The sequence below is a fragment of the Nerophis lumbriciformis genome, linkage group LG16, assembly GCF_033978685.3.
Source record: "Nerophis lumbriciformis linkage group LG16, RoL_Nlum_v2.1, whole genome shotgun sequence".
Lineage (NCBI taxonomy): Eukaryota > Metazoa > Chordata > Actinopteri > Syngnathiformes > Syngnathidae > Nerophis > Nerophis lumbriciformis.
Window position 1 is genome coordinate 45,854,252 of NC_084563.2, and position 23,122 is coordinate 45,877,373.

At 41.9% G+C, this 23,122-nt stretch overlaps 1 protein-coding gene across 1 annotated transcript; it reads right to left on the reverse strand.

Annotated features, from left to right (window-relative positions):
• Positions 1 to 5,113: 5,113 nt before the first annotated feature.
• LOC133617308 (uncharacterized) lies at positions 5,114 to 20,316 on the reverse strand. The gene is made up of 8 exons (XM_061977245.2): positions 20,104 to 20,316; positions 14,488 to 14,754; positions 10,934 to 11,194; positions 10,466 to 10,768; positions 9,585 to 10,241; positions 9,192 to 9,305; positions 6,048 to 6,107; positions 5,114 to 5,930 (listed from the first exon to the last, which is right to left on the reverse strand). Exons 1-7 carry the CDS (start codon positions 20,156 to 20,158, stop codon positions 6,061 to 6,063), a joined length of 1,704 nt encoding a protein of 567 aa, XP_061833229.2. The 5' UTR covers positions 20,159 to 20,316; the 3' UTR covers positions 5,114 to 5,930; positions 6,048 to 6,060.
• Between the last annotated feature and the right edge of the window lie 2,806 nt (positions 20,317 to 23,122).

Genomic DNA, 23,122 nt, shown 5'->3' on the forward strand with positions numbered 1-23,122 from the left:
ACGTAATGATAACTTGAGATACGAAAGAATGCAGAAAAAATGGAGAAGACACTCCAAACTCTGCCTCTGCTCATCATTCAGTACTGAAGGTACACACACTCTGTCAATTCTCTTATATACTCTTTCATTCTAGACTTCTAAAGTTAAAGTACCAATGATTGTCACACACACACTAGGTGTGGCGAAATTATTTTCTGCATTTGACCCATCACCCTTGATCACCCCCTGGGAGGTGAGGGGAGCTGTGGGCAGCAGCGGTGGCCGCGCCCGGCAATCATTTTTGGTGATTCAACCCCCAATTCCAACCCTTGATGCTGAGTGCCAAGCAGGGAGGTAATGGGTCCCATAGAGTGTTTGATTATCACATCACTCTAAATGTATAGACTATAAAGTTCACAAACATAAAGAGGGATCCTAGTGAGCCAGGCCAATCTTTCCGTATCTCTAAACTAAAACAGGGGAAATGCGTAGAGTGTTCTGGGCTTCAGTACAGTGTTGATCTCCTGAAGACATGATTTTATTTCACTATTCCTTGAGCGAAAAAAAGGCCTGGTTAGGCGTGTGTATAGCAGTATGTGTGCTGTATATAGTGACATGATATAACCATGTCATGTGTATGACATAACAATGTCATGTGTGCCTTCCTTGGGTGAAGCCAGGTTTACAGCTATGTTGTGACATGTTATTATTATGCAGTTTGTTACTTATGTATGTTATGCTGCAGCTATTTAAAATAGTTTTGTCAATTTGTTCTGGCCTGAAACAAATTGGCCCTTTGAAATATATCTTTGTCTTTGTGTGTTGTATGTAGAGCACATTGCTTAGCAGAGTTCAGTGATGCAAATGCATGTCAAGTTGATCAACAGATTGTATTATTCTCCAGTGCAATAACAGTACTGAAATTAAGGCTAAAAGGGCATTAATGGGGGCCTTAAATAAAAAATTAAAAAAGAAGTAACTAAATAGTTACTTTTCACAGTAACGCATGACTTTTTGGTGTAAGTAACTGAGTTAGTAACTGAGTTACTTTTGAAATAAAGTAAATAGTAACTGTAACTAGTTACTGGTTTTCAGTAATTAACCCAACACTGGTCGTCAGTAGGCATGGAATACATTTCCACTGCTATGCTGACGACACACAGATCTACCTTCAACGTCTCCCCCTCTGGTTCCCCTACTGCCACGGTTGCTCATCTCAGCTCTTGCTTAAAGGAGATAAATGCATGAACGAGCCAAAACTTCCTGCAGCTGAATGGCTCAAAAAAAGAAGCCATCCAAATGGGTCCCCCTCAACCTCAACAACTCTGCTTTTCTCCCATTATTTCAGTTTCCCTCTCAGGCCACTGTCACAGTCCCTGCAGTGTCTTGTGTGTCAGTGTCGTCTGTCTGGGTGTGGTCATGTGTGGGCGGAGTTTGGGTTCCTGGCTTCCCAGTCTGGCACACCTGGTGCTGATCAGCCTACTCACCTGCCTGCCATCAGCTAATCACCTCCACTCCACAAAAGCCCTGGACTCCTCACACGATGCTACCAGATCGTTTCACAGCTCTCCAAGTGGTAACGCTTCTCGCCAGTTCTCGCAGCATTTTGACGATCTTGTTGATCTTTTGTTTGTGCCTTTGCTTCTGGTAGCTTGTTCCTCGACTCACCATTGTTTTCCTCTGCCTCCAGCGCCGACCTCCTCTAATCCTGCCTGCCTGCCAGACACCTCCGCTCCAGCCAACAACGCCTTTCCCTTCTCCCTCAGCTGCCTGAATTAAACCCTTTGGACTTTTTATCTGCCTCTCTTGTCTGCTTTTGGGTCCGCCAGCTTGTTAAATCGTGACAGCCACAACATTCCCCTCTCGCCATTTCTTACTAGCTGGGGGGTCATGTTTGAACCCCACCTCTCTTTTGACAATCATGTCTTCTGCATATGCAAAACCTTCTTCTTTCACCTCCGAAACATCTCTAAACTGCGTCCTTTCCTCCCCCTCCCAGCTACAGAGAACCTCGTCCATACCTTTGTCTCCTCCAGGTTGGATTACTGTAACGCACTTCTCGTCGGGATCCCTGGCAGGAGCCTCCAAAAGCTCCAGTATGTTCAGAACAGCGCTGCCAGGGTACTGATGAGGTTGCGGAAGTTTCTTTCTTCAAAGATGTTTGGACACGTGTTTTCAGAATACAACCTCTTCTTGATGATTTAGTCTTTGGACTATGTCTTCTGTATGCAGTGTGTGTCGATATTTGTGACTTCAATATTGTACCTGCATTTGTATTCTTCTTGTAGTTGTAGGTTTATGTTTTGGTGATCTCTTCTTTTATTTTGGTTGATATTTTTAAGTTTGACTTGCATTTTGATCACTACTGGATTATGGTCTACATCAGGGGTGCTCATTACGTCGATCGCGAGCTACCAGTCGATCTCGGAGGGTGTGTCAGTCGATCACCAGCCAGGCATTAAAAAAATAGTCCTAAAAATGAGCGATCACAAATCTTCACTATGACGTCACTTTTGTCACTTGATTGACATTCACGGCACCCGAGGGTCTTCTGAGATGACGCTGGCTGCTGCCAGCTCATTAAAATTACCGACTGGAAGGCGAGAAACACTTTATTTCAACAGACTCTGGCGCCGTACCTGGCGTCAAAACTCCAAAGACCGACTGCACAGTTGCACAGTTGCGCTAACAAAATAAGAGTCTCAGAAAGCTGGCGTGCACAAGCTAGCAAGCTACGGAGTTTGCCGACAATGTATTTCTTGTAAAGTGTATAAAAAGGAGTACGGAAGCTGGACAAATAAGATGCCAAAAACCAACCACTTTCATGTGGTATTGGACAGAAAGGAGGACTTTTTTTCTCCTCCATTCGAAAATGCGGACATCAGCACCACTGTCTGATTCCAATCAATGCAAGTCATCAGAATCAGGTAATACACCAACTTATATTCTTGTCTTCATGAAAGAAAGGAATCTATATGTGTTAAACATGCTTGTATTATCTTTAAACACCTTTAATGTTTTAACAATATTAACTATATGTGTTAAACATGCTTGCATTATCTTTAAACACCTTTAACTTGTTAACAATATTAACTATATGTATTAAACATGCTTGTATTATCATTAAACACCTTTAATGTTTTAACAATATTAACTATATGTGTTAAACATGCTTGCATTATCTTTAAACACCTTTTACTTGTTAACAATATTAACTATATGTGTTAAACATGCTTGTATTATCATTAAACACCTTTAACTTGTTAACAATATTAACTATATGTGTTAAACATGCTTGCATTATCTTTAAACACCTTTTACTTGTTAACAATATTAACAAAATGTATTAAACATGCTTGTATTATCATTAAACACCTTTAACTTGTTAACAATATTAACTATATGTGTTAAACAGGCTTGCATTATCATTAAACACCTTTAACTTGTTAACAAAAACATATATTTCATAAATAAGTAAATGTAAATTATATATATGAATGAGGTAGATCCCCACGACTTGATCAATTGAAAAGTAGCTGGCCTGCAGAAAAAGTGTGAGCACCCCTGGTCTACATCGATGTATGCACTAGGGTATGTCAATGTGTCATCAAACTGACAGGGCAAAATATATTTTTGACAAATAAAACCTATGTGGATATTGGTAGTGTCCATGCGTATTTCGTTGTCAACATGCCGATACGCTGAGGAAATGGGTCCCAACATTAGCACGGATGTCATCATGGCAATGTGAAACGTATGGAGACAGCCAAATCACATGATAAAATAATTCATCATTTGTGTAGCCTATATATCAATACCCATATGATTGCCATTTTTTGTGATATTGTATGCAGGCATGATGTACTTCTTCCTGAAAATAGCCTAATGTCTGTGTAAAATGACTTGGTTAAAGATTTGTAATTGACAAAACGCTTGTCTATTCAGCTATTATGGTCCTGGCACCTTCACCCCTAGTAAGAGGCAGTGGAAGTTTGAAGTTCTTTGGAGTAGCCCAGTCGATCGAGCTGGATTCGGCTGTGTATCTGGCAACCTCAGTCTATGACTACCCTAAGCCGGATAACCCCTTAAACAAATAGTTATTTAGCCTAAGCCCAGTTTCGGCCACACTAATTCATCGTTTAAGGCAGTGGTCCCCAACCACCGGACCGATTGGTACCGGGCCGCACAAGAAAAAAAAAAAAAATATATATATATATATATATATATATATATATATATATATATATATATTTTTTTTTTTTTTTTTTTATTAAATCAACATAAAAAACACAATATATACCAATATAGATCAATACAGTCTGCAGAGATACAGTCCGTAAGCACACATGATTGTATTTCTTTATGAAAAAAAAAAAAAATACCAGTGCAGAGGGGCCTTAGTCAGGGAAAGGGGGAGGGGACTACCGAATTTTGACCGTAATTGCAGTACCATTTCTCGCCACATTATTACATATGGCTCCTTTTAACGTCTGGAATCTGGTTTTGGATGGGGGCTACTGTAATGAATGTCATGACAGGTTTGGACTTTCTTTTTTATTTTACTGTGTTTGGTAGTGTTTCCTTTCCAGTGCTCTTACTTTCAGTTCTACTTCCTGTTTGCCTCCACAACTAATCTGGCCTGAGCTATGTCTCCCTCACCTTTCCCTGATTGGCAATATGGGCACACCTCTTTCAGGTTGCCAATTAGGTTTCTTTTTGTACCAGCCTGCCCTGAACACGCTGCTCGATCAGTTTGTGACTACGTAGTCTTGCCTCCATGCATTCTGTTGTTTTGCTTGTGCTAGCATTTCCTGTGCACTATCTTTTGTGTTTTGACTATTAAATACAATTTCTACCTGCCTGCCATCCCCAGTCTCTGCATCTTAGGGGTCATGACTGACAGAACATAACTGAACATGACTGTACTTTTTCTGGTATACAGTAAAAGAAGATGGATGGATGTTGTCATTATCATTAAAAATAGTGTATTGCTGCCTCTTGGTAGCTCAATTGTTGTCCCAAATAAAGATCAGGTGTCCCTGAGGGTCAAATGAAGTTAAGATGGATCATGTATTGACAGTTTAGTTCAAAACCAGCTTTTCCATTGGAAACCACAGAATCAACGAAACAGGACTTGCAATCAAAAAATCTTTATTATCGACACAATTAACAATGTTATTTTAACATTATTCGTACAATAATGTTAAGAAGGCTTGCCGCTGCAAAAAGAAAAATAATCTTAATTTTCATGATTAATATCACTTGTGTAATGCAGGCATCTAACTTTTTAACATTTAAATTGTCACTCTGGTCAAACAAAATTAACTGTTAAAGGTTATTAGTCAAAGGTAAACTCTAAAATGACTTAACTAAAAATAGAGAGACAACGCTGTGGTCACACTGGAATGGTATTGCTTTTAACGAGTGTCCACCAACAGAACAAGAACATTCCACTTGAATTTTGACAAATCCATATTTGGCATATCATGGAGCTTATTGTTAGTAATGTAAGGTGATACCAAATTATAATACTTTATGCTTTCATCTCAGGTATTTAATCTTATTTGGTTTTCAGTTTGTGCTGTAAAAAACATAATTGTTTCTCTTGGTCTCTTCATGTGTTCTCTTGAATTGACTTTCTGATTGGTCCTCCTTTAAGAACCAAAATGAACAAATTGATTCATTGAAATAAATGTGACACATGATATTCATCTATAAACAGTGGTGATACCACGACTCTTAGCTTGCATTTCAACACACACTTAAAGATTAAAATCAGTAAGAAACACCAAAAACATGATATGATCATAACATGTTTTCTAAGCATCCAAAGGAGCCATTGCATGGTAAAACATGAGTATAATACTAATGTATCATGAAGAACAAAGTACATCTCATCTCCAAGTGAAATGATGATGGAGACATCTCGTTGTTCCAGTGCACAAGCAGTCCTGGAGGAAGAAGATGACAGCATATTACCCACAAAAGTGAATCCAAGTTGTAGATCATCTTCACCCAAAGTCCAAAGAACATTTGGAAGGGCAAACAATCCTTGTAAGTTAACTCACCATCTGCCGTGTCTCACTCAGCCAGCGTACTCATTGAGATAAGGACGACCGGATCGGGAGCTGTCGGACAAACACCGCACCGTTACCGAGTTACTCACGCTAACCAAACACCTCACACATGGTGAAGTACAACCAGAAGGTTCCTCATCGCTCGCATCAGATTTTTCAGGTGAGACTCAGAAACATGAAGAAGCAGAGTGCTGCTATTCTTTCCTGACTACGATTCATTCTTAATGAGTCAGCAAAATAAATGTGCACACACATACTTGCCAAACTTGAGACCTCCGATTTCGGAAGGTGGGGGTGGTGCGTGGTCGGGGGGGGGGGGGGGGGGGGGGCATGGTTGGGGCGGGGGTGTGGTTAAGAGGGGAGGAGTATATTTACAGCTAGAATTCACCAAGTCAAGTATTTCATATATATATACTGTATATATAAGAAATACTTGACTTTCAGTGAATTCTAGCTATATATATATATATATATATATATGTATATATATATATATATATATATATATATATATATATATATATATATATATATATATATATATATAAATAAGAGAAATACTTGAATTTCAGTGTTCATTTATCTACACATAAACACACACATAACACTCATCTACTCATTGTTGAGTTAAGGGTTGAATTGTCCATCCTTGTTCTATTCTCTGTCACTATTTTTCTAACCATGCTGAACACCCTCTCTGATGATGCATTCTGCTTCATCTCCTTGCTATGTGCGCAATTGTGCACTGCACTCCCTAAAAGCAGTAAATGTTATTGTCACATATGCATGTACAGTAGATGGCAGTATTGTCCTGTTTAAGAGTGTCAGAACATTGCTGTTTAAGGCAGACAAACTGCTTTACGGTAGACAAAAACGTGACTGCTGTTGTTGTGTGTTGTTACCGCGCTGGGAGGACGTTAATGAAACTGCCTAACAATAAACCCACATAAGAAACCAAGAACTCGCCCTCCATCATTCTACAGTTATAACGTGTTTGGGCAGGCATGCTGTTTATATTGTGGGAAAGCGGACGTGAAAGCAGGCTGTCGACACGTCACTCAGGTCCACATGGAGCTGGAGGGGGCGTGGCCTACAGCTCCGCCTGAATTTCGGGAGATTTTCGGGAGAAAATTTGTCCCGGGAGGTTTTCGGGAGAGGCGCTGAATTTCGGGAGTCTCCCGGAAAATCCGGGAGGGTTGGCAAGTATGTGCACACATGATGCCACCTGAAAATGAGGATATATTCTGTTGTGCTGTCGGTGAAGATTATAAAAAAAATTAAGTTCCATTATTGGAAAACTATTAAACTATTACTACAAACCCCGTTTCCATATGAGTTGGGAAATTGTGTTAGATGTAAATATAAACGGAATACAATGATTTGTAAATCATTTTCAACCCATATTCAGTTGAATATGCTACAAAGACAACATATTTGATGTTCAAACTGATCTTTTTTTTTTTTGCAAATAATCATTAACTTTAGAATTTGATGCCAGCGACACGTGACAAAGAAGTTGGGAAAGGTGGCAATAAATACTGATAAAGTTGAGGAATGCTCATCAAACACTTATTTGGAACATCCCACAGGTGAACAGGCAAATTGGGAACAGGTGGGTGCCGTGATCGGGTATAAAAGTAGATTCCATGAAATGCTCAGTCATTCACAAACAAGGATGGGGTTAGGGTCACCACTTTGTCAACAAATGCGTGAGCAAATTGTTGAACAGTTTAAGAAAAACCTTTCTCAACCAGCTATTGCAAGGAATTTAGGGATTTCACCATCTACGGTCCGTAATATCATCAAAAGGTTCAGAGAATCTGGAGAAATCACTGCACGTAAGCAGCTAAGCCCATGACCTTCGATCCCTCAGGCTGTACTGCATCAACAAGCGACATCAGTGTGTAAAGGATATCACCACATGGGCTCAGGAACACTTCAGAAACCCACTGTCAGTAACTACAGTTGGTCGCTACATCTGTAAGTGCAAGTTAAAACTCTCCTATGCAAGGCGAATCCCGTTTATCAATAACACCCAGAAACGCCATCAGTTTCGCTGGGCCTGAGCTCATCTAAGATGGACTGATACAAAGTGGAAAAGTGTTCTGTGGTCTGACGAGTCCACATTTCAAATTGTTTTTGGAAACTGTGGACGTCGTGTCCTCCGGACCAAAGAGGAAAAGAACCATCCGGATTGTTATAGGCGCAAAGTTGAAACGCCAGCATCTGTGATGGTATGGGGGTGTATTAGTGCCCAAGACATGGGTAACTTACACATCTGTGAAGGCGCCATTAATGCTGAAAGGTACATACAGGTTTTGGAGCAACATATGTTGCCATCCAAGCAACGTTACCATGGACGCCCCTGCTTATTTCAGCAAGACAATGCCAAGCCACGTGTTAAATCACCGTGGCTTCATAGTTGAGTGCGGGTACTAGACTAGCCTGCCTGTAGTCCAGACCTGTTTCCCATTGAAAATGTGTGGCACATTATGAAGCCTAAAATAGCACAACGGAGACCCCCGGACTGTTGAACAACTTAAGCTGTACATCAAGCAAGAATGGAAAGAATTCCACCTGAGAAGCTTAAAAAATGTGTCTCCTCAGTTCCCAAACGTTTACTGAGTGTTGTTAAAAGGAAAGGCCATATAACACAGTGGTGAACATGCCCTTTCCCAACTACTTTGGCACGTGTTGCAGCCATGAAATTCTAAGTTAATTATTATTTGCAAAAATAAATAAAGTTTATGAGTTTGAACATCAAATATCTTGTCTTTGTAGTGCATTCAATTGAATATAGGTTGAAAAGGATTTGCAAATCATTGTATTCCGTTTAATTTTACATCTAACACAATTTCCCAACTCATATGGAAACGGGGTTTGTATTAAACACTATTAAAGGGGGAAGGTGTCGGAAAAGTAGGACAAAACAACGGGTGTTTTCCAGTTGCTAACCATAAGGTGAACATATATGGATCATGTCTCATTCTTCCGATCTTTAGCACAAGAACACATGTTAAAGTTAGATGTGCGAAACTGTGTCTTGTGTGCTCTTGCAGAAGGTTCACATTACTCCTAGGAAGTGCAGAGAGTGATGCTGCACTGAGAAGAAGACAGAGAAGATATGTCCCTCACCATGTCTCTTCCTGTAACGCTTGACCATCACGATGATGATGATGATGACCAACAGACAGAACACCGCCGTAAGGATCACCGACGTGGCAACAACACAGATGACGCACACCTTGTCTGTTGAGAGAAAAAAGCACAACTCGGTTGCTTGTAAACATCAAACATTGTCATCATGACAAAGAATATAATATAATTAAAAATATTTATCACAGTTTAATCAATGGCTACAATGAATGTCACTGTGGTGCTGCACAGAGAAACACATACTGCTTTTTGCAAGTTCAGTAAATGATTATTGATTTCTTGCACTAATCCAATCACTTCTCTCAATGTTTAAATGACCACCCAGAATATATTTAGGTTTTCTGTTAAAATCCCATATTTATAGTCTGAAACCTTCTAATGGTGTCTGTTTCCCTTCCAGAAGATCTTTGGCCTTGCTGAGCTCAAGAGTTGGTTGGGTGGTGGGTTTGTTGCTCTCAGTGGTGACATCCAAGGTGCCACTGGTGGTACTAGGTCGGGTGGTGGCTTTGTTGCTCTCAGTGGTGACATCCAAGGTGCCACTGGTGGTACTAGGTCGGGTGGTGGCTTTGTTGCTCTCAGTGGTGACATCCAAGGTGCCACTGGTGGTACTAGGTCGGGTGGTGGCTTTGTTGCTCTCAGTGGTGACATCCAAGGTGCCACTGGTGGTACTAGGTCGGGTGGTGGCTTTGTTGCTCTCAGTGGTGACATCCAAGGTGCCACTGGTGGTACTAGGTCGGGTGGTGGTTTTGTTGCTCTCAGTGGTGACATCCAAGGTGCCACTGGTGGTACTAGGTCGGGTGGTGGCTTTGTTGCTCTCAGTGGTGACATCCAAGGTGCCACTGGTGGTACTAGGTCGGGTGGTGGCTTTGTTGCTCTCAGTGGTGACATCCAAGGTGCCACTGGTGGTACTAGGTCGGGTGGTGGTTTTGTTGCTCTCAGTGGTGACATCGAAGCTGCCACTGGTGGTACTAGGTCGGATCGTGGCTTGGCTCTCAGTGGTTGTGTCACCAGATGTGGTTGTATTGAGGTCTGGATATGAAAAATGATCAAGTGCAAAGTTAAGTGATTCACACAATAAATTGATAAATGGGTTTGTTGGTCCGTGTTGGGGTTGATAACTGGACCAATAATTAGTCGTACATAGTAGCAGCTGAAACAGCTACTTACATAGCATGGATGAAAAATAGTGATTTAGACTTCTAATGGGAAACATCTACATCATTGTGCAAGTTAACCAAATGTGTCTATCTCACCTTCACCGCTCAAGTTGCTCAGGACGCCTCTGCTCTCCAGCTTGGTGACGATGTCCTCCTTGACACCAGTCATCTGAAACACACATTCGTACTTGCCCTCCATGTCGCCCGTCGCATTCAGGTTCACCGACATCTGGAAGGTTCCGTCCTGGTTTTCGAGCATTTCTGTTTGCTCCACACCCTCAAGGAGCTTCTCGCCGTCTTTCCTCCAAAACATGACGGCTTTATCGGGGTAGAAACCTGTTGCGTTGCAGCTGAATGGAGAAGACTGTGTCGTCTGGTTTAGAGACACCATTGGAAGGTCTGCACAGGAAGTGAGGCCACATATGAACAGAGGACAATATGGAGAGAAAAAAGATGTAAAAAAAAGAGAGAAAAGGAAAAGAGTATAGTTTGTAATGCTAGTAATGTTTTTAAAGGGAGCAAGCTAACATGGTTACAAATGTGAAAGTGAAAGTATAATTGTACCTGTTCTCAATAGGACACTCAAGTACTTCTTCAAGTAAGAAGTACAATTCTCAACATAGTCCTTTAAGTACACTGGTGGAGCTATGCCGTCCTCCCAGATCAGCCGGGGGGGATCCGTTTGTTCTTTTGCTGCGGTCCATGTCAATGGCTGGTCTTCCACAAAGTCATCTTCTCCATCAAACATATCCCAATACCAACCTGTGACCTCATCAGTGTCGTCATTCCATTGGCATCCAGAATCCCACTGAGCTAGGTAAGTATCTAAGAGAGTAACACAAAGTATTTATTTGAAACTAGCTTCATTTTACTGACTCAAGGAAGCGAACGAGTTGACTGAGACGAGTACCCAAGAGTCCAGATTCAGTAAAAATCATCCCCACTTAGGGCCTGATCTACTGACGATTTGTGTGTATAAAAACATGTGCAAACTATCTACCAAGCTTCTGTGCAGAAAATTCCATCCATCCATCCACCTTCTTCCGCTTATCCGAGGTCGGGTCGCGGGGGCAGCAGCCTAAGCAGGGAAGCCCAGACTTCCCTCTCCCCAGCCACTTCGTCCAGCTCCTCCCGGGGATCCCGAGGCGTTCCCAGGCCAGCCGGGAGACATAGTCTTCCCAACGTGTCCTGGGTCTTCCCCGTGGCCTCCTACCGGTCGGACGTGCCCTAAACACCTCCCGAGGGAGGCGATCGGGTGGCATCCTGACCAGATCCCCGAACCACCTCATCTGGCTCCTCTCGATGTGGAGGAGCAGCGGCTTTACTTTGAGCTCCCCCCGGATGACAGAGCTTCTCACCCTATCTCTAAGGGAGAGCCCTGCCACCCGGCGGAGGAAACTCATTTCGGCCACTTGTACCCGTGATCTTGTCCTTTCGGTCATAACCCAAAGCTCATGACTATAGGTGAGGATGGGAACGTAGATCGACCGGTAAATTGAGAGCTTTGCCTTCCGGCTCAGCTCCTTCTTCACCACAACGAATCGATACAGCGTCCGCATTACTGAAGATGCCGCACCGATCCGCCTGTCGATCTCACGATCCACTCTTCCCTCACTCGTGAACAAGACTCCGAGGTACTTGAACACCTCCACTTGGGGAAGAGTCTCCTCCCCAACCCGAAGATGGCATTCCACCCTTTTCCGGGCGAGAACCATGGACTCGGACTTGGAGGTGCTGATTCTCATCCCAGTCGCTTCACACTCGGCTGCGAACCGATCCAGCGAGAGCTGAAGATCCTGGCCAGATGAAGCCATCAGGACCACATCATCTGCAAAAAGCAGAGACCTAATCCTGCAGCTACCAAACCGGATCCCCTCAACGCCTTGACTGCGCCTAGAAATTCTATCCATAAAAGTTATGAACAGAATCGGTGACAAAGGGCAGCCTAGGCGGAGTCCAACCCTCACTGGAAACGTGTCCGACTTACTGCCGGCAATGCGGACCAAGCTCTGACACTGATCATACAGGGAGCGGACCGCCAAAATCAGACAGTCCGATACCCCATACTCTCTGAGCACTCCCCACAGGACTTCCCGAGGGACACGGTCGAATGCCTTCTCCAAGTCCACAAAACACATGTAGACTGGTTGGGCAAACTCCCATGCACCCTCAAGGACCCTGCCGAGAGTATAGAGCTGGTCCACAGTTCCACGACCAGGACGAAAAACACACTGTTCCTCCTGAATCCGAGGTTCGACTATCCGGCGTAGCCTCCTCTCCAGTACACCTGAATAGACCTTACCGGGAAGGCTGAGGAGTGTGATCCCACGATAGTTAGAACACACCCTCCGGTTCCCCTTCTTAAAGAGAGGAACCACCACCCCGGTCTGCCAATCCAGAGGTACCGCCCCCGATGTCCACGCGATGCTGCAGAGTCTTGTCAACCAAGACAGCCCCACAGCATCCAGAGCCTTAAGGAACTCCGGGCGGATCTCATCCACCCCCGGGGCCTTGCCACCGAGGAGCTTTTTAACTACCTCAGCAGCCTCAGCCCCAGAAATAGAAGAGCCCACCACAGATTCCCCAGGCACTGCTTCCTCATAGGAGGACGTGTTGGTGGGATTGAGGAGGTCTTCGAAGTATTCCCTCCACCGATCCACAACATCCGCAGTCGAGGTCAGCAGAACACCATCCTCACCATACACGGTGTTGATAGTGCACTGCTTCCCCTTCCTGAGGCGGCGGATGGTGGTCCAGAATTGCTTCAAAGCCGTCCGGAAGTCGTTTTCCATGGCTTCCCCGAACTCCTCCCATGTCCGCGTTTTTGCCTCCGCAACCGCTGAAGCCGCACACCGTTTGGCCTGTCGGTACCTGTCCGCTGCCTCAGGAGTCCTATGAGCCAAAAGAACCCGATAGGACTCCTTCAGCTTGACGGCATCCCTCACCGCCGGTGTCCACCAACGGGTTCTAGAATTACCGCCACGACAGGCACCAACTACCTTGTGGCCACAGCTCCAATCAGCTGCCTCGACAATAGAGGCGCGGAACATGGTCCACAAGGACTCAATGTCCAGCACCTCCCTCGTGACATGTTCAAAGTTCTTCCGGAGGTGGGAATTGAAACTCTCTCTGACAGGAGACTCTGCCAGACGTTCCCAGCAAACCCTCACAATGCGTTTGGGCCTGCCAGGTCTGTCCGGCATCCTCCCCCACCATCGCAGCCAACTCACCACCAGGTGGTGATCGGTTGAAAGCTCCGCCCCTCTCTTCACCCGAGTGTCCAAAACATGAGGCCGCAAATCCGATGACACAACCACAAAGTCGATCATGGAACTGCGGCCTAGGGTGTCCTGGTGCCAAGTGCACATATGGACACCCTTATGTTCGAACATGGTGTTCATTATGGACAATCTGTGACGGGCACAAAAGTCCAATAACAGAACACCACTCGGGTTCAGATCCGGGCGGCCATTCTTCCCAATCACGCCTCTCCAGGTTTCACTGTCGCTGCCAACATGAGCATTGAAGTCCCCCAGTAGAACGAAGGAATCACCCGGGGGAGCACTCTCAAGTACTCCCTCGAGCGAATCCAAAAAGGGTGGGTACTCTGAGCTGCGGTTTGGCGCGTAAGCGCAAACCACAGTCAGGACCCGTCCCCCCACCCGAAGGCGGAGGGAAGCTACCCTCTCGTCCACCGGGTTGAACTCCAACGTGCAGGCTTTGAGCCGGGGGGCAACAAGAATTGCCACCCCAGCCCGTCGCCTCTCATTGCCGGCAACGCCAGAGTGGAAGAGAGTCCAGCCCCTCTCGAGAGAACTGGTTCCAGAGCACTTCCTGTGCGTCGAAGTGAGTCCGACTATATCGGACTCACTTCGATGTGCAGAAAATTGTGTCTCCTAATGAGCAAAATAGAATCTCTCTCTCACACACACACACACACACACACACACACACATACATACACATGCTAATACACTAATCTTGTATTTTTTAAAAGGTCATTCTGGGAAGGAAAGAGACAAGATATCTGTGATATCTTAAAGGTAAATATAACTTAAAGTACGTATTAAAGAGCACATTAAACACATTTGACTGTCAAAAGTTCAACATAAACAAACCTTCAGGTCTGGTGTAATACTTCATGTGAGGTTCATACATGCTTGTACAGAAATGCTCAGCAGCAACACTGGTCTCTGTCGCTCTCTGCCAGTACTGTGGATCCTCTGCTGTGATCTTCTTCATCCAGTTCTGTTGGGGGAGGACGTTCCTGTTGGTGTCGTCATATTGCGTAATCTTAACTCCATCCAGGTGGCACACTTCTTTGTACTTTATGATGTTTGAATCTTCAGATTCTATATATATGAAATACTCCAGTCCGTGAATCACTGAAAGTAAACCAAAAAAAACCAAGAAGACTTTAAGAGTTTTAGTTTTAGAAAGCGCAAATCATATTGTGTTCTTGATCAAAAATACAACATTTTATGTTGTCATCCTCATTTTATTAATTTCGTGTTAACAGTTGCCCAGAAAACACTGTTCAACACATTAGAAATTATAATTACAAATTTGCAAATGTCAATAACTTGCTATAAACCAACAAAACTGCTGAAAACATTTGTATTGTTATCTTAATTGTATGCAGTTCTCCCCACCAACAAAACTGCTGAAAACATTTGTATTATTATTTTAATTGTATGCAGTTCTCCCCAGTCCTTTGCTGTTCTGCTGGGTCATCTCCATCATGTCTCAGCTACCGCCTGCAGCTTAGAGACACAACACTTTTCACAATATGTGAGCTGTTCCAAGGATGGCCGCCATCTGTGCACTTCCAATGATCTCAGAAATAAAAATAGTATTATTGACAATAATGATAATGATATCAATAATAATATTAACAAAAATAAATATGTTTAATTATTGTAATCATTATAGTAATAGTAATTATTTTAAAAAAATATTATATTTTATAATGCGCCATCTTTAGAAATTGAAAATAAATATCTTTTTTTTTTTTTTTTTACAGTGGGGGGTTGAATAATTTCAAGTTCAACTGCGTATACGCCCAAACAACTTCAACACATTTAATATGTAAGAATTTCATGTCAAGTCATCATTAAATGGCCCTTATATGTCAAAAGGCATTAATAAATCATGTTCTTTTCCAATACCTCTATAACTGATAACAGTAATTCAGCCGGGATATTCTCATAACAAAATTAGATTTACAGCCCCGAAATCTTGTTATTGTCTTCATTTCGATGTCCCGCCCTCTACTGTTTGACTAATTAGAAAGTCTGAGTGTGTCACATCCAGGGTGCCAGTTACGCACCGCCCTCTTCGTCTGGCAACTGCCACTGGTAAAGTTACTAAACATGTCAGACCTTAGTAAATCTAAAAGGCCTTGTTACCATTCTCAACTTATTCATGACAAAGCCAGGAACAAAACAAGGATTTGTATCAGGGATGCCTTTGAAAGATGGAGACGATTGAAGGGGGAGAAGATTTTTTTCATCTGACGCCAACTTGTTAATTTCCTCCTTGATAGGTAAGTAAGGAATTTATTTTTTCTTATTACTTGTAATAATTGGAAATGGACATTGGGTATGTAAACTATATTGTCCAATACAGTCTATGATCTTGTCTAACAAAGCTAGTATGTTCCTGCAACCAATGCTTAGTGTGATGGTGCTCAGCTCCTAGTGTAATGCTTAGCATGCTAGCCCAGTCAATGACACATCGACATATAAGATAACGGGGGAAATATATGCCCATTAGCCTGTCTGTCAATGTGTCATCCAACTGACAGGCCCAAATATATTTTTGATTAATAAAAGCAATGTGAATATATCGGTAGTGTCAGTGCCTATTTCCTTCTCAACATACTGATACGCTGAGGAAATGGGTTCCAACATTAGCCCGGCTGTCATCATGGCAATGTGAAAGGTATGGAGACAGACAAATCACATGATAAAATAATTCCTCGTTCGTGTAGCCTATAGACACCGCTTAGTAAAATGTCTCCTCTTTAGTTTTGAGCGTACATAGGGATGATGTCCGAAACCGATTCTCCCGGTTGTCCGATAAGAAAAGAACCGATTCCATGGACTCGAATGCCTTTTTGAGAACCGGTTACCGTTATCGAGGCCACTATAGTAAAGAAAAATAGTTGGTTCTTTATTCGAATCCCTGGGAACGAATCCCAAATGGGCAATGTTATGCCCATTTGATTGTACACTCTTACTGACACCTTGTGGCGATATGAAAATACTAAGCGTCAATAGTTTGGGCACAACCGGGTTGGCGACGTCAGTTAAGTTCATGAGACAATTGAGAAGTAGACAAGTTGTGTTAGCTCTTACAAGCCTTGGAAAAGATAAGTCTGTAAATAAACTGTTTAACTTGTTTATATAACTCAATATTAAGGTGGAAAGTGGTTCAATTTGGTAGTAAGAAGTTTACTGAAAAACGATTTTTGTGCACTGTTTCAATGGATGTTTTGAGGACTTAAAATGGCTGCCAGTCGTGTATTTCCACCATCGAAATAGTTTCAACACTCAGAAGTATTTGTTTGATGATAGTACTGTATATTTGTGTGAAGCTAATATTTACATATTGTGTATTACATTTCAGTATTTTAATTGAATCACATAGCTTATACATTTGTCATTGTGTGTATTTCAGTTAAAAAAATAAATAATAATAACAGTCGAGTGCAAGACAAAAGTAAAGATAGGAAAAGACAAAGTAAGATCAACAACAATAAAGAGCCTAAATGGATTAATCTGCTTTGGAACTTTATTAGACGTCTTGGATTGTTTGTTAGCTGTCTGCCTGTGTGTGTAGTTAGTATGTTCCAATAGCAGCAGAAGTGCACTTTTTGGAGAGCTGTATTATTTTCAGTTTTGTGCCCAAGGGACTGATTTTATTTAACACTATATTATTATTTATACACCTATAGTGATCACAGAAAGAGGTTGTTTTTGTGTTACTGTATATATTTGTTTTTCTGAAAAATCCCACTTAATATACTTTGGGTAACAACAGTCAATATTTATTTATTTTATTTTTTTAGGGGGGTAACAGTCAATATTTATTTATTTATTTTATTTTAGTTTTTTCTTATAAAATAAAAGTGAGCTTTTGTTAAACCAAATATTGTGTTTTTTTCCATATACAACAACCTATCTGGATTCGATAAGAGAATCGATAAGGAATCGGTTCGATAAGAGGATTCGATAATGGGCTCGAACCCGATAATTTCTTATCAAACATCATCCCTAGGCGTACATTAGGCTGCTAAGCATGCTCTACTTATTTTCACCAGTATAAACATTGCTAGTGTTGGTTGTAGTTTGTTTTAGTCTTTGTTTTCTGATAGTACTGAAAACAACCATATGGTTGCTATTTGTTGTGATATTGTACGCAGGCATGACGTGCTTCTTCCTGAAAATGTCTGTGTAAAATATGTTGGCTAGAGATTTGTTATTGACAAAACGCTTGTCTATTCAGCATTTACGGTCCCAGCACCTCAACCCTTAGTAAGAGGTGGAAGTTCCTTGGACAAGCCCAGTCCATGGAGCTGGATTCGGCTGCGTATCTGGCAACCTCTGTCAGGGAGAGAGGGAGGGGACTACAGAATTTTGATCAGGATTGCAGTACCTTTTCTGGCCACATTATTACATATGGCTCCTTTAACAGTGAATAATAACCATTTTGTGTTTACTCTCACATTTGACTGCTTTCATTTGTTTACAAATATGTCACTTTTATGTCACATTTCTGGTATTGTGGGTTAAATAAAGTTAAGTACTTGGGGATAGGTCGATTGGCAACACTAAATAGTCCCTAGTGTGTGAATGTGAGTGTAAATGTTTTGGCCCTGCAGTAAGGTGGCGACTTCCGCCCCAGTGATGCTGGGGTAGGCTCCAGCCCGCCCCCCTTGCTGACAGGGCAGCACGGTGTGACAGTGGTTAGCACTTATGCCTCACAGGGAGAAGGTCTTGGCTTTGATATGTTTTCAGTTTGCATGTTCTGTGTGGGTTCTCTCCGGCCTCCTCCCAACCTCCAAAGACATGCACCTGGGGATAGGCTGATTGGCAACATTAAAATTGGCCCTCATTTATTTTACAGTGAATCCCTGGCAAACACACCGGCCACTATTGTACCGTAAATTGTAATAAATCGGATTCTACGTCAACATATCGTCATGTCCTATACATCGTGACTGTATTTTTCAAGGTGACCTCCTGGCAATCACCGCTGCCGGTATTTTACCATGGATTGTGCAGAGTCATTTAGGTTATCTACTCTTTCTTGGTTTGCAGGAATCCACTGCTGTGATAAACTATTTTAGATTTTAAGGTGTTTCACTGTTGCTATTTAACAATTGCTTGCCGAAGGTCATTTTTTACAGTGTGGGTGTCGTCGCTCCTGACTTGTTTCAGTTTCCGTACTCCCACTTTGTCTCATCAACACCCCCCCCCCCCCCCCCCACCCCACTCCCCATCCTCCAGCACCCTGACTTGCCTTGATACAAATGCATTTTTTAACAGACTTGATAACAACTTATTAGTTAGTTTAAAAGGCTCCAGACCTTAACTCCCTCTTTCTTATCTCCTGTTCCTGCCACCCTGTCGCTGTTTCATTATTACGTGACTTCAACAGTAGTCATGCAATAATGTTTCATTTGGTTTAGAATTTTTGTTTTATCCGGGCGGTGTTCAGTCAGCCCCCAGTACTGGCCTGCAGCTCATTTATCCTGGGGCACGTACCCCGGTTAAAGGGGTCTGGTGAGGGCCATGGCTAATACAATAACCAGCATCTTAATACAGCCCAGCTGGAGCACCTCCCTCACCATCGTTAACCACCCTTCTGTGACTCCATCTATCCATACTTTTTAATTCACGACATGTCAAAAGACAGCGAAGAGCAGATTTATGACAAGATACCAGACAAGCGCTTTGGTGGATGAAACACCGACAGCAACAAAGAGTGTTTTTGAGCTCTGTTTCATATCATCAACATATATTAAAAAGCAATTAAAAACAGTGCAATACATTTTCATAACATGGTCACTAATGCCTAGTTTCTCCTGTTATATATATTTTTTTAATATTATATATTTATTCTTATTTTTGCTTTTTATTTTTACTGTTATTATTATATTTTCTATTTTATTTCCATTTATACCCGCATTATTTACTTTTTACTTTTTAAATTCGATCTCAATTCTGCTGGAATTTTTATTTCTCTGAGGGAACTCTCCTGAAGGAATCAATAAAGTACTATCTATCTATTTAATATACTTTATTTATGTGGTTAATATGAATACACACTCATTTATATTATGTTGCATTAAAAAGTGAGTTGAAATAACATTTTATAACATTGATTGGAAGTCACAGACATTGTGTAGCTAAATAACTTATTCAATGACGAAGTAAAGACAAGAAAAAAGTGTTGACAAAAATAATAATGAGATAAAGTAAGACTACAATTACCATGAATTGATTAACGTGGACCCTGACTTAAACAAGTTGAAAAACGTATTGGGGTGTTACCATTTAGTGGTCAATTGTACAGAATATGTACATTTCTGTGCAATCTACTAATACAAGTCTCAATCAATAAAACTACAACAACAGAAGAATAAAGAAGAAAAATAATACAAGAATATGGAACAACTTCAGTCCACTTAAGATGTTACAAAGAAGTTGTAAATAAAAACAACTCACCGGGAGACACGCTCTGCATTTGCACGGCCAGAAGGACGAAAAACAACAAATTCATGATGTCGGTGCAACTTTTAAAAGATATTAGACTCTTTTACAAAAGCAAAATGAAGCTGTCGTCTTCTTCCAGGTCCTCTGAATGACTCGGAGGCCACTCGGGCGATGGAGGTCACACCTTTGCAGTCTCCTCCTCCTCCTGCGGCCCGCCACCAGCGTGATGATGTCGCTCGGCGCCACGACGGTGTCACGTGTTCGCACCTTCACCCTGACGTCATCACGCCAAGGTACCTGCCGTCCATTATTTGTTTAACATGAATACATGTTAAGAAGAAAAAAGACTTGTGAAAAAACAGAAAATATTCATATTTTTGTAAATACTGCATATTAAATGTATGAAAAAGTAATTAGTGAATTAAACAGTAATAATACAGTACTAACATTGGTCATTATTACACCATAATTCATTTATATTTTATATTATATACAATATATATGGTATTATTAGAACAATAATACTACTAATAACAAAGAAGAAGAATATGTATTTCTATTATCTCCATTACTATCATCTCAAATGTATTAATAACAATACCATCCATCCATCTTCCTCCGCTTATCCGAAGTCAGGTCGCGGGGGCAGCAGCCCAAGCAGAGAAGCCCTGACTTCCCTTTCCCCAGCTACTTCTTCCAGCTCTTCCCGAGGTGTTCCCAGGCCAGCTGGGTGACATAGTCTGTCCACCGTGTCCTGGGTCTTCCCCGTGGTCTCCTACCATTATGATAAAGAATAATAATATTTTACCTTTATTATCATCATTACTACCTACTTATATGGAGAAATAGACTTATTAGATTAAAAAGTTGATTATAGTGAAAGAAGGAGCAAAAAATGAAGAAAAATGTATAAAAGTATAAAGTGTTATGATAGCCTATGTGTGTAATATGTACACTATATTGCCAAAAGTATTTGGCCACCCATCCAAATGATGAGAATCAGGTGTCCTAATCACTTGGCCCAACCACAGGTGTATACAATCAAGCACTTAGTAACGGAGACTGTTTCTACAAACATTTGTGAAAGAATGGGCCGCTTTCAGTGATTTCCAGCGTGGAACTGTCATAGGATGCCACCTGTGCAACAAATCCAGTCGTGAAATTTCCTTTCCAAAGTCAACTGTCGGCTTTATTATAAGAAAATGGAAGAGTTTGGGAACAACAGCAACTCAGCCACAAAGTGGTAGAGCCACGGTACATTTCGGACTGCATTGTGCAGGAGGAGGAATTATGGTGTGGGGTTGTTTTTCAGGAGCTGGGCTTGGCCCCTTAGTGCCAGTGAAATGAACTTTGAATGCTCCAGGATACCAAAACATTTTGGACAATTCCATGCTTCCAACCTTGTGGGAACAGTTAAGAGCAGGCCCCTTCCTCTTCCAACATGACTGTGCACCAGTGCACAATGCAAGTTCCATAAAGACATGGATGACAGAGTCTGGTGTGGATGAACTTGACTGGTCTGCACAGAGTCCTGACCTGAACCGGATAGAACACCTTAGAACGCAGACTGAGAGCCAGGCCTTCTCCACCAACATCAGTGTGTGACCTCACCAATGCGCTTTTGAAAGAATGGTGGAAAATTCCTATAAACACACTCCGCAACCTTGTGGACAGCCTTTCCAGAAGAGCTGTGTCATGACTTGGTCCTGGGTGTTTGCTTTTCCGGGATGCAACGGAAAGTTGGCTCGGGCGAGACGGGAATGTGAGTACATTTTTATTTAAACTACAAAAAAAGGAAGTAAACAAAAGGTGCGCACAATGGCGGAGAACAAACTATGAAACCAAATACTTGCACAAAGGCAAAAACTATGAACAACAAAAAACACTAACTGTGGCAATAATAAACAAAACTTACTTGGCATGGACAAAAAGGAGCAGCGTGAACGATGGACATGAAAAAAGAGTCAGAACTGTGCAGAGCATAAATGTGGGGATGTCGTCAGAACGACAAACTGAAAACAATGAACTTAAATACTATAGACATGATTAACGGAAACAGGTGCGTGACGTGACAGGTGAAAACTAATGGTTGCTATGGTGACAAAACAAAAGGGCACAAAAAGTCCAAAAACAAAACCGAACATGACCAAAACAAAAACATGATCACACAGACATGACAAGTTGAAGCTGTAATAGCTGCAAAAGGTGGACCGACATCATATTGAAGCCTATGGGTTAGGAATGGGATGGCACTTCAAGTTCATATGTGAGTCAAGGCAGGTGGCCCAATACTTTTGGCAATATAGTGTATTTTATTAATTTTTAATATATATTTTTGACCCCACACAAAGACAAAACATCTTTGTGTGTGCTGTGCTATGATACTATCAACGCAGCACACTTCTTAGCAGAACTTGTGATGCGGTCCAGACTGAAGACAGGGTTGTAGTTTGGACACCCCTGGCATAGAGTGAAGAACAAGGTTGCTTGCAGATGTATAAGACTCTCTGATTAGTGATCAGAAGCAGGTGAACCTCCTGGTCACTAATCAATGGCAGGTGAGATTAATCAGTGTTCAAAGTAAACAAAGAAAGGAGCACTGAAACAGAAATAGACCTTAGAGATAGGAGAACTACAACAAAACACAAAACAAGACAAAAGAGGTGATGACAGCACCAGTGATGTGCAGTCACTAGAGGCAGGTGAGGCGGGGCCTCACCTGCCATCATGGAAAGAAAAAAAATGTAAAAAGAAAAAAAATTAATTAAATTGTTATATGTATCCAGTGATTATACTATAAAGTTATTTTCCATTTAACTTCACCAGTTTTAGATTATTTTTATTCAAAATCGCTGAATTTTCACATTTGCCGTTCAAATACTGAGAAGAGACGGTGCGGTGAACAGCAGCCAGTTGAGGCACGTCACTCAGTGCCTCAACATGGATTCCGGACTCGGCTAACTGCTGGCCTGCTGTGCAGTGAGACTGTATTGCTATATGAATTATATTATACATTTCCATAGTTTAGTTA

What these genes read in the sequence shown, in the direction of transcription:
- LOC133617308 (XM_061977245.2), bottom strand. Translation starts at nt 20,158, where the DNA reads ATGAATTTGTTGTTTTTCGTCCTTCTGGCCGTGCAAATGCAGAGCGTG. An exon ending in GAGTGTCCTATTGAGAACAG is followed by an intron (nt 10,769 to 10,933) that starts GTACAATTATAC and finishes CTTCCTGTGCAG; the next exon opens with ACCTTCCAATGGTGTCTCTA. An exon ending in GAGCAACTTGAGCGGTGAAG is followed by an intron (nt 10,242 to 10,465) that starts GTGAGATAGACA and finishes TTTCATATCCAG; the next exon opens with ACCTCAATACAACCACATCT.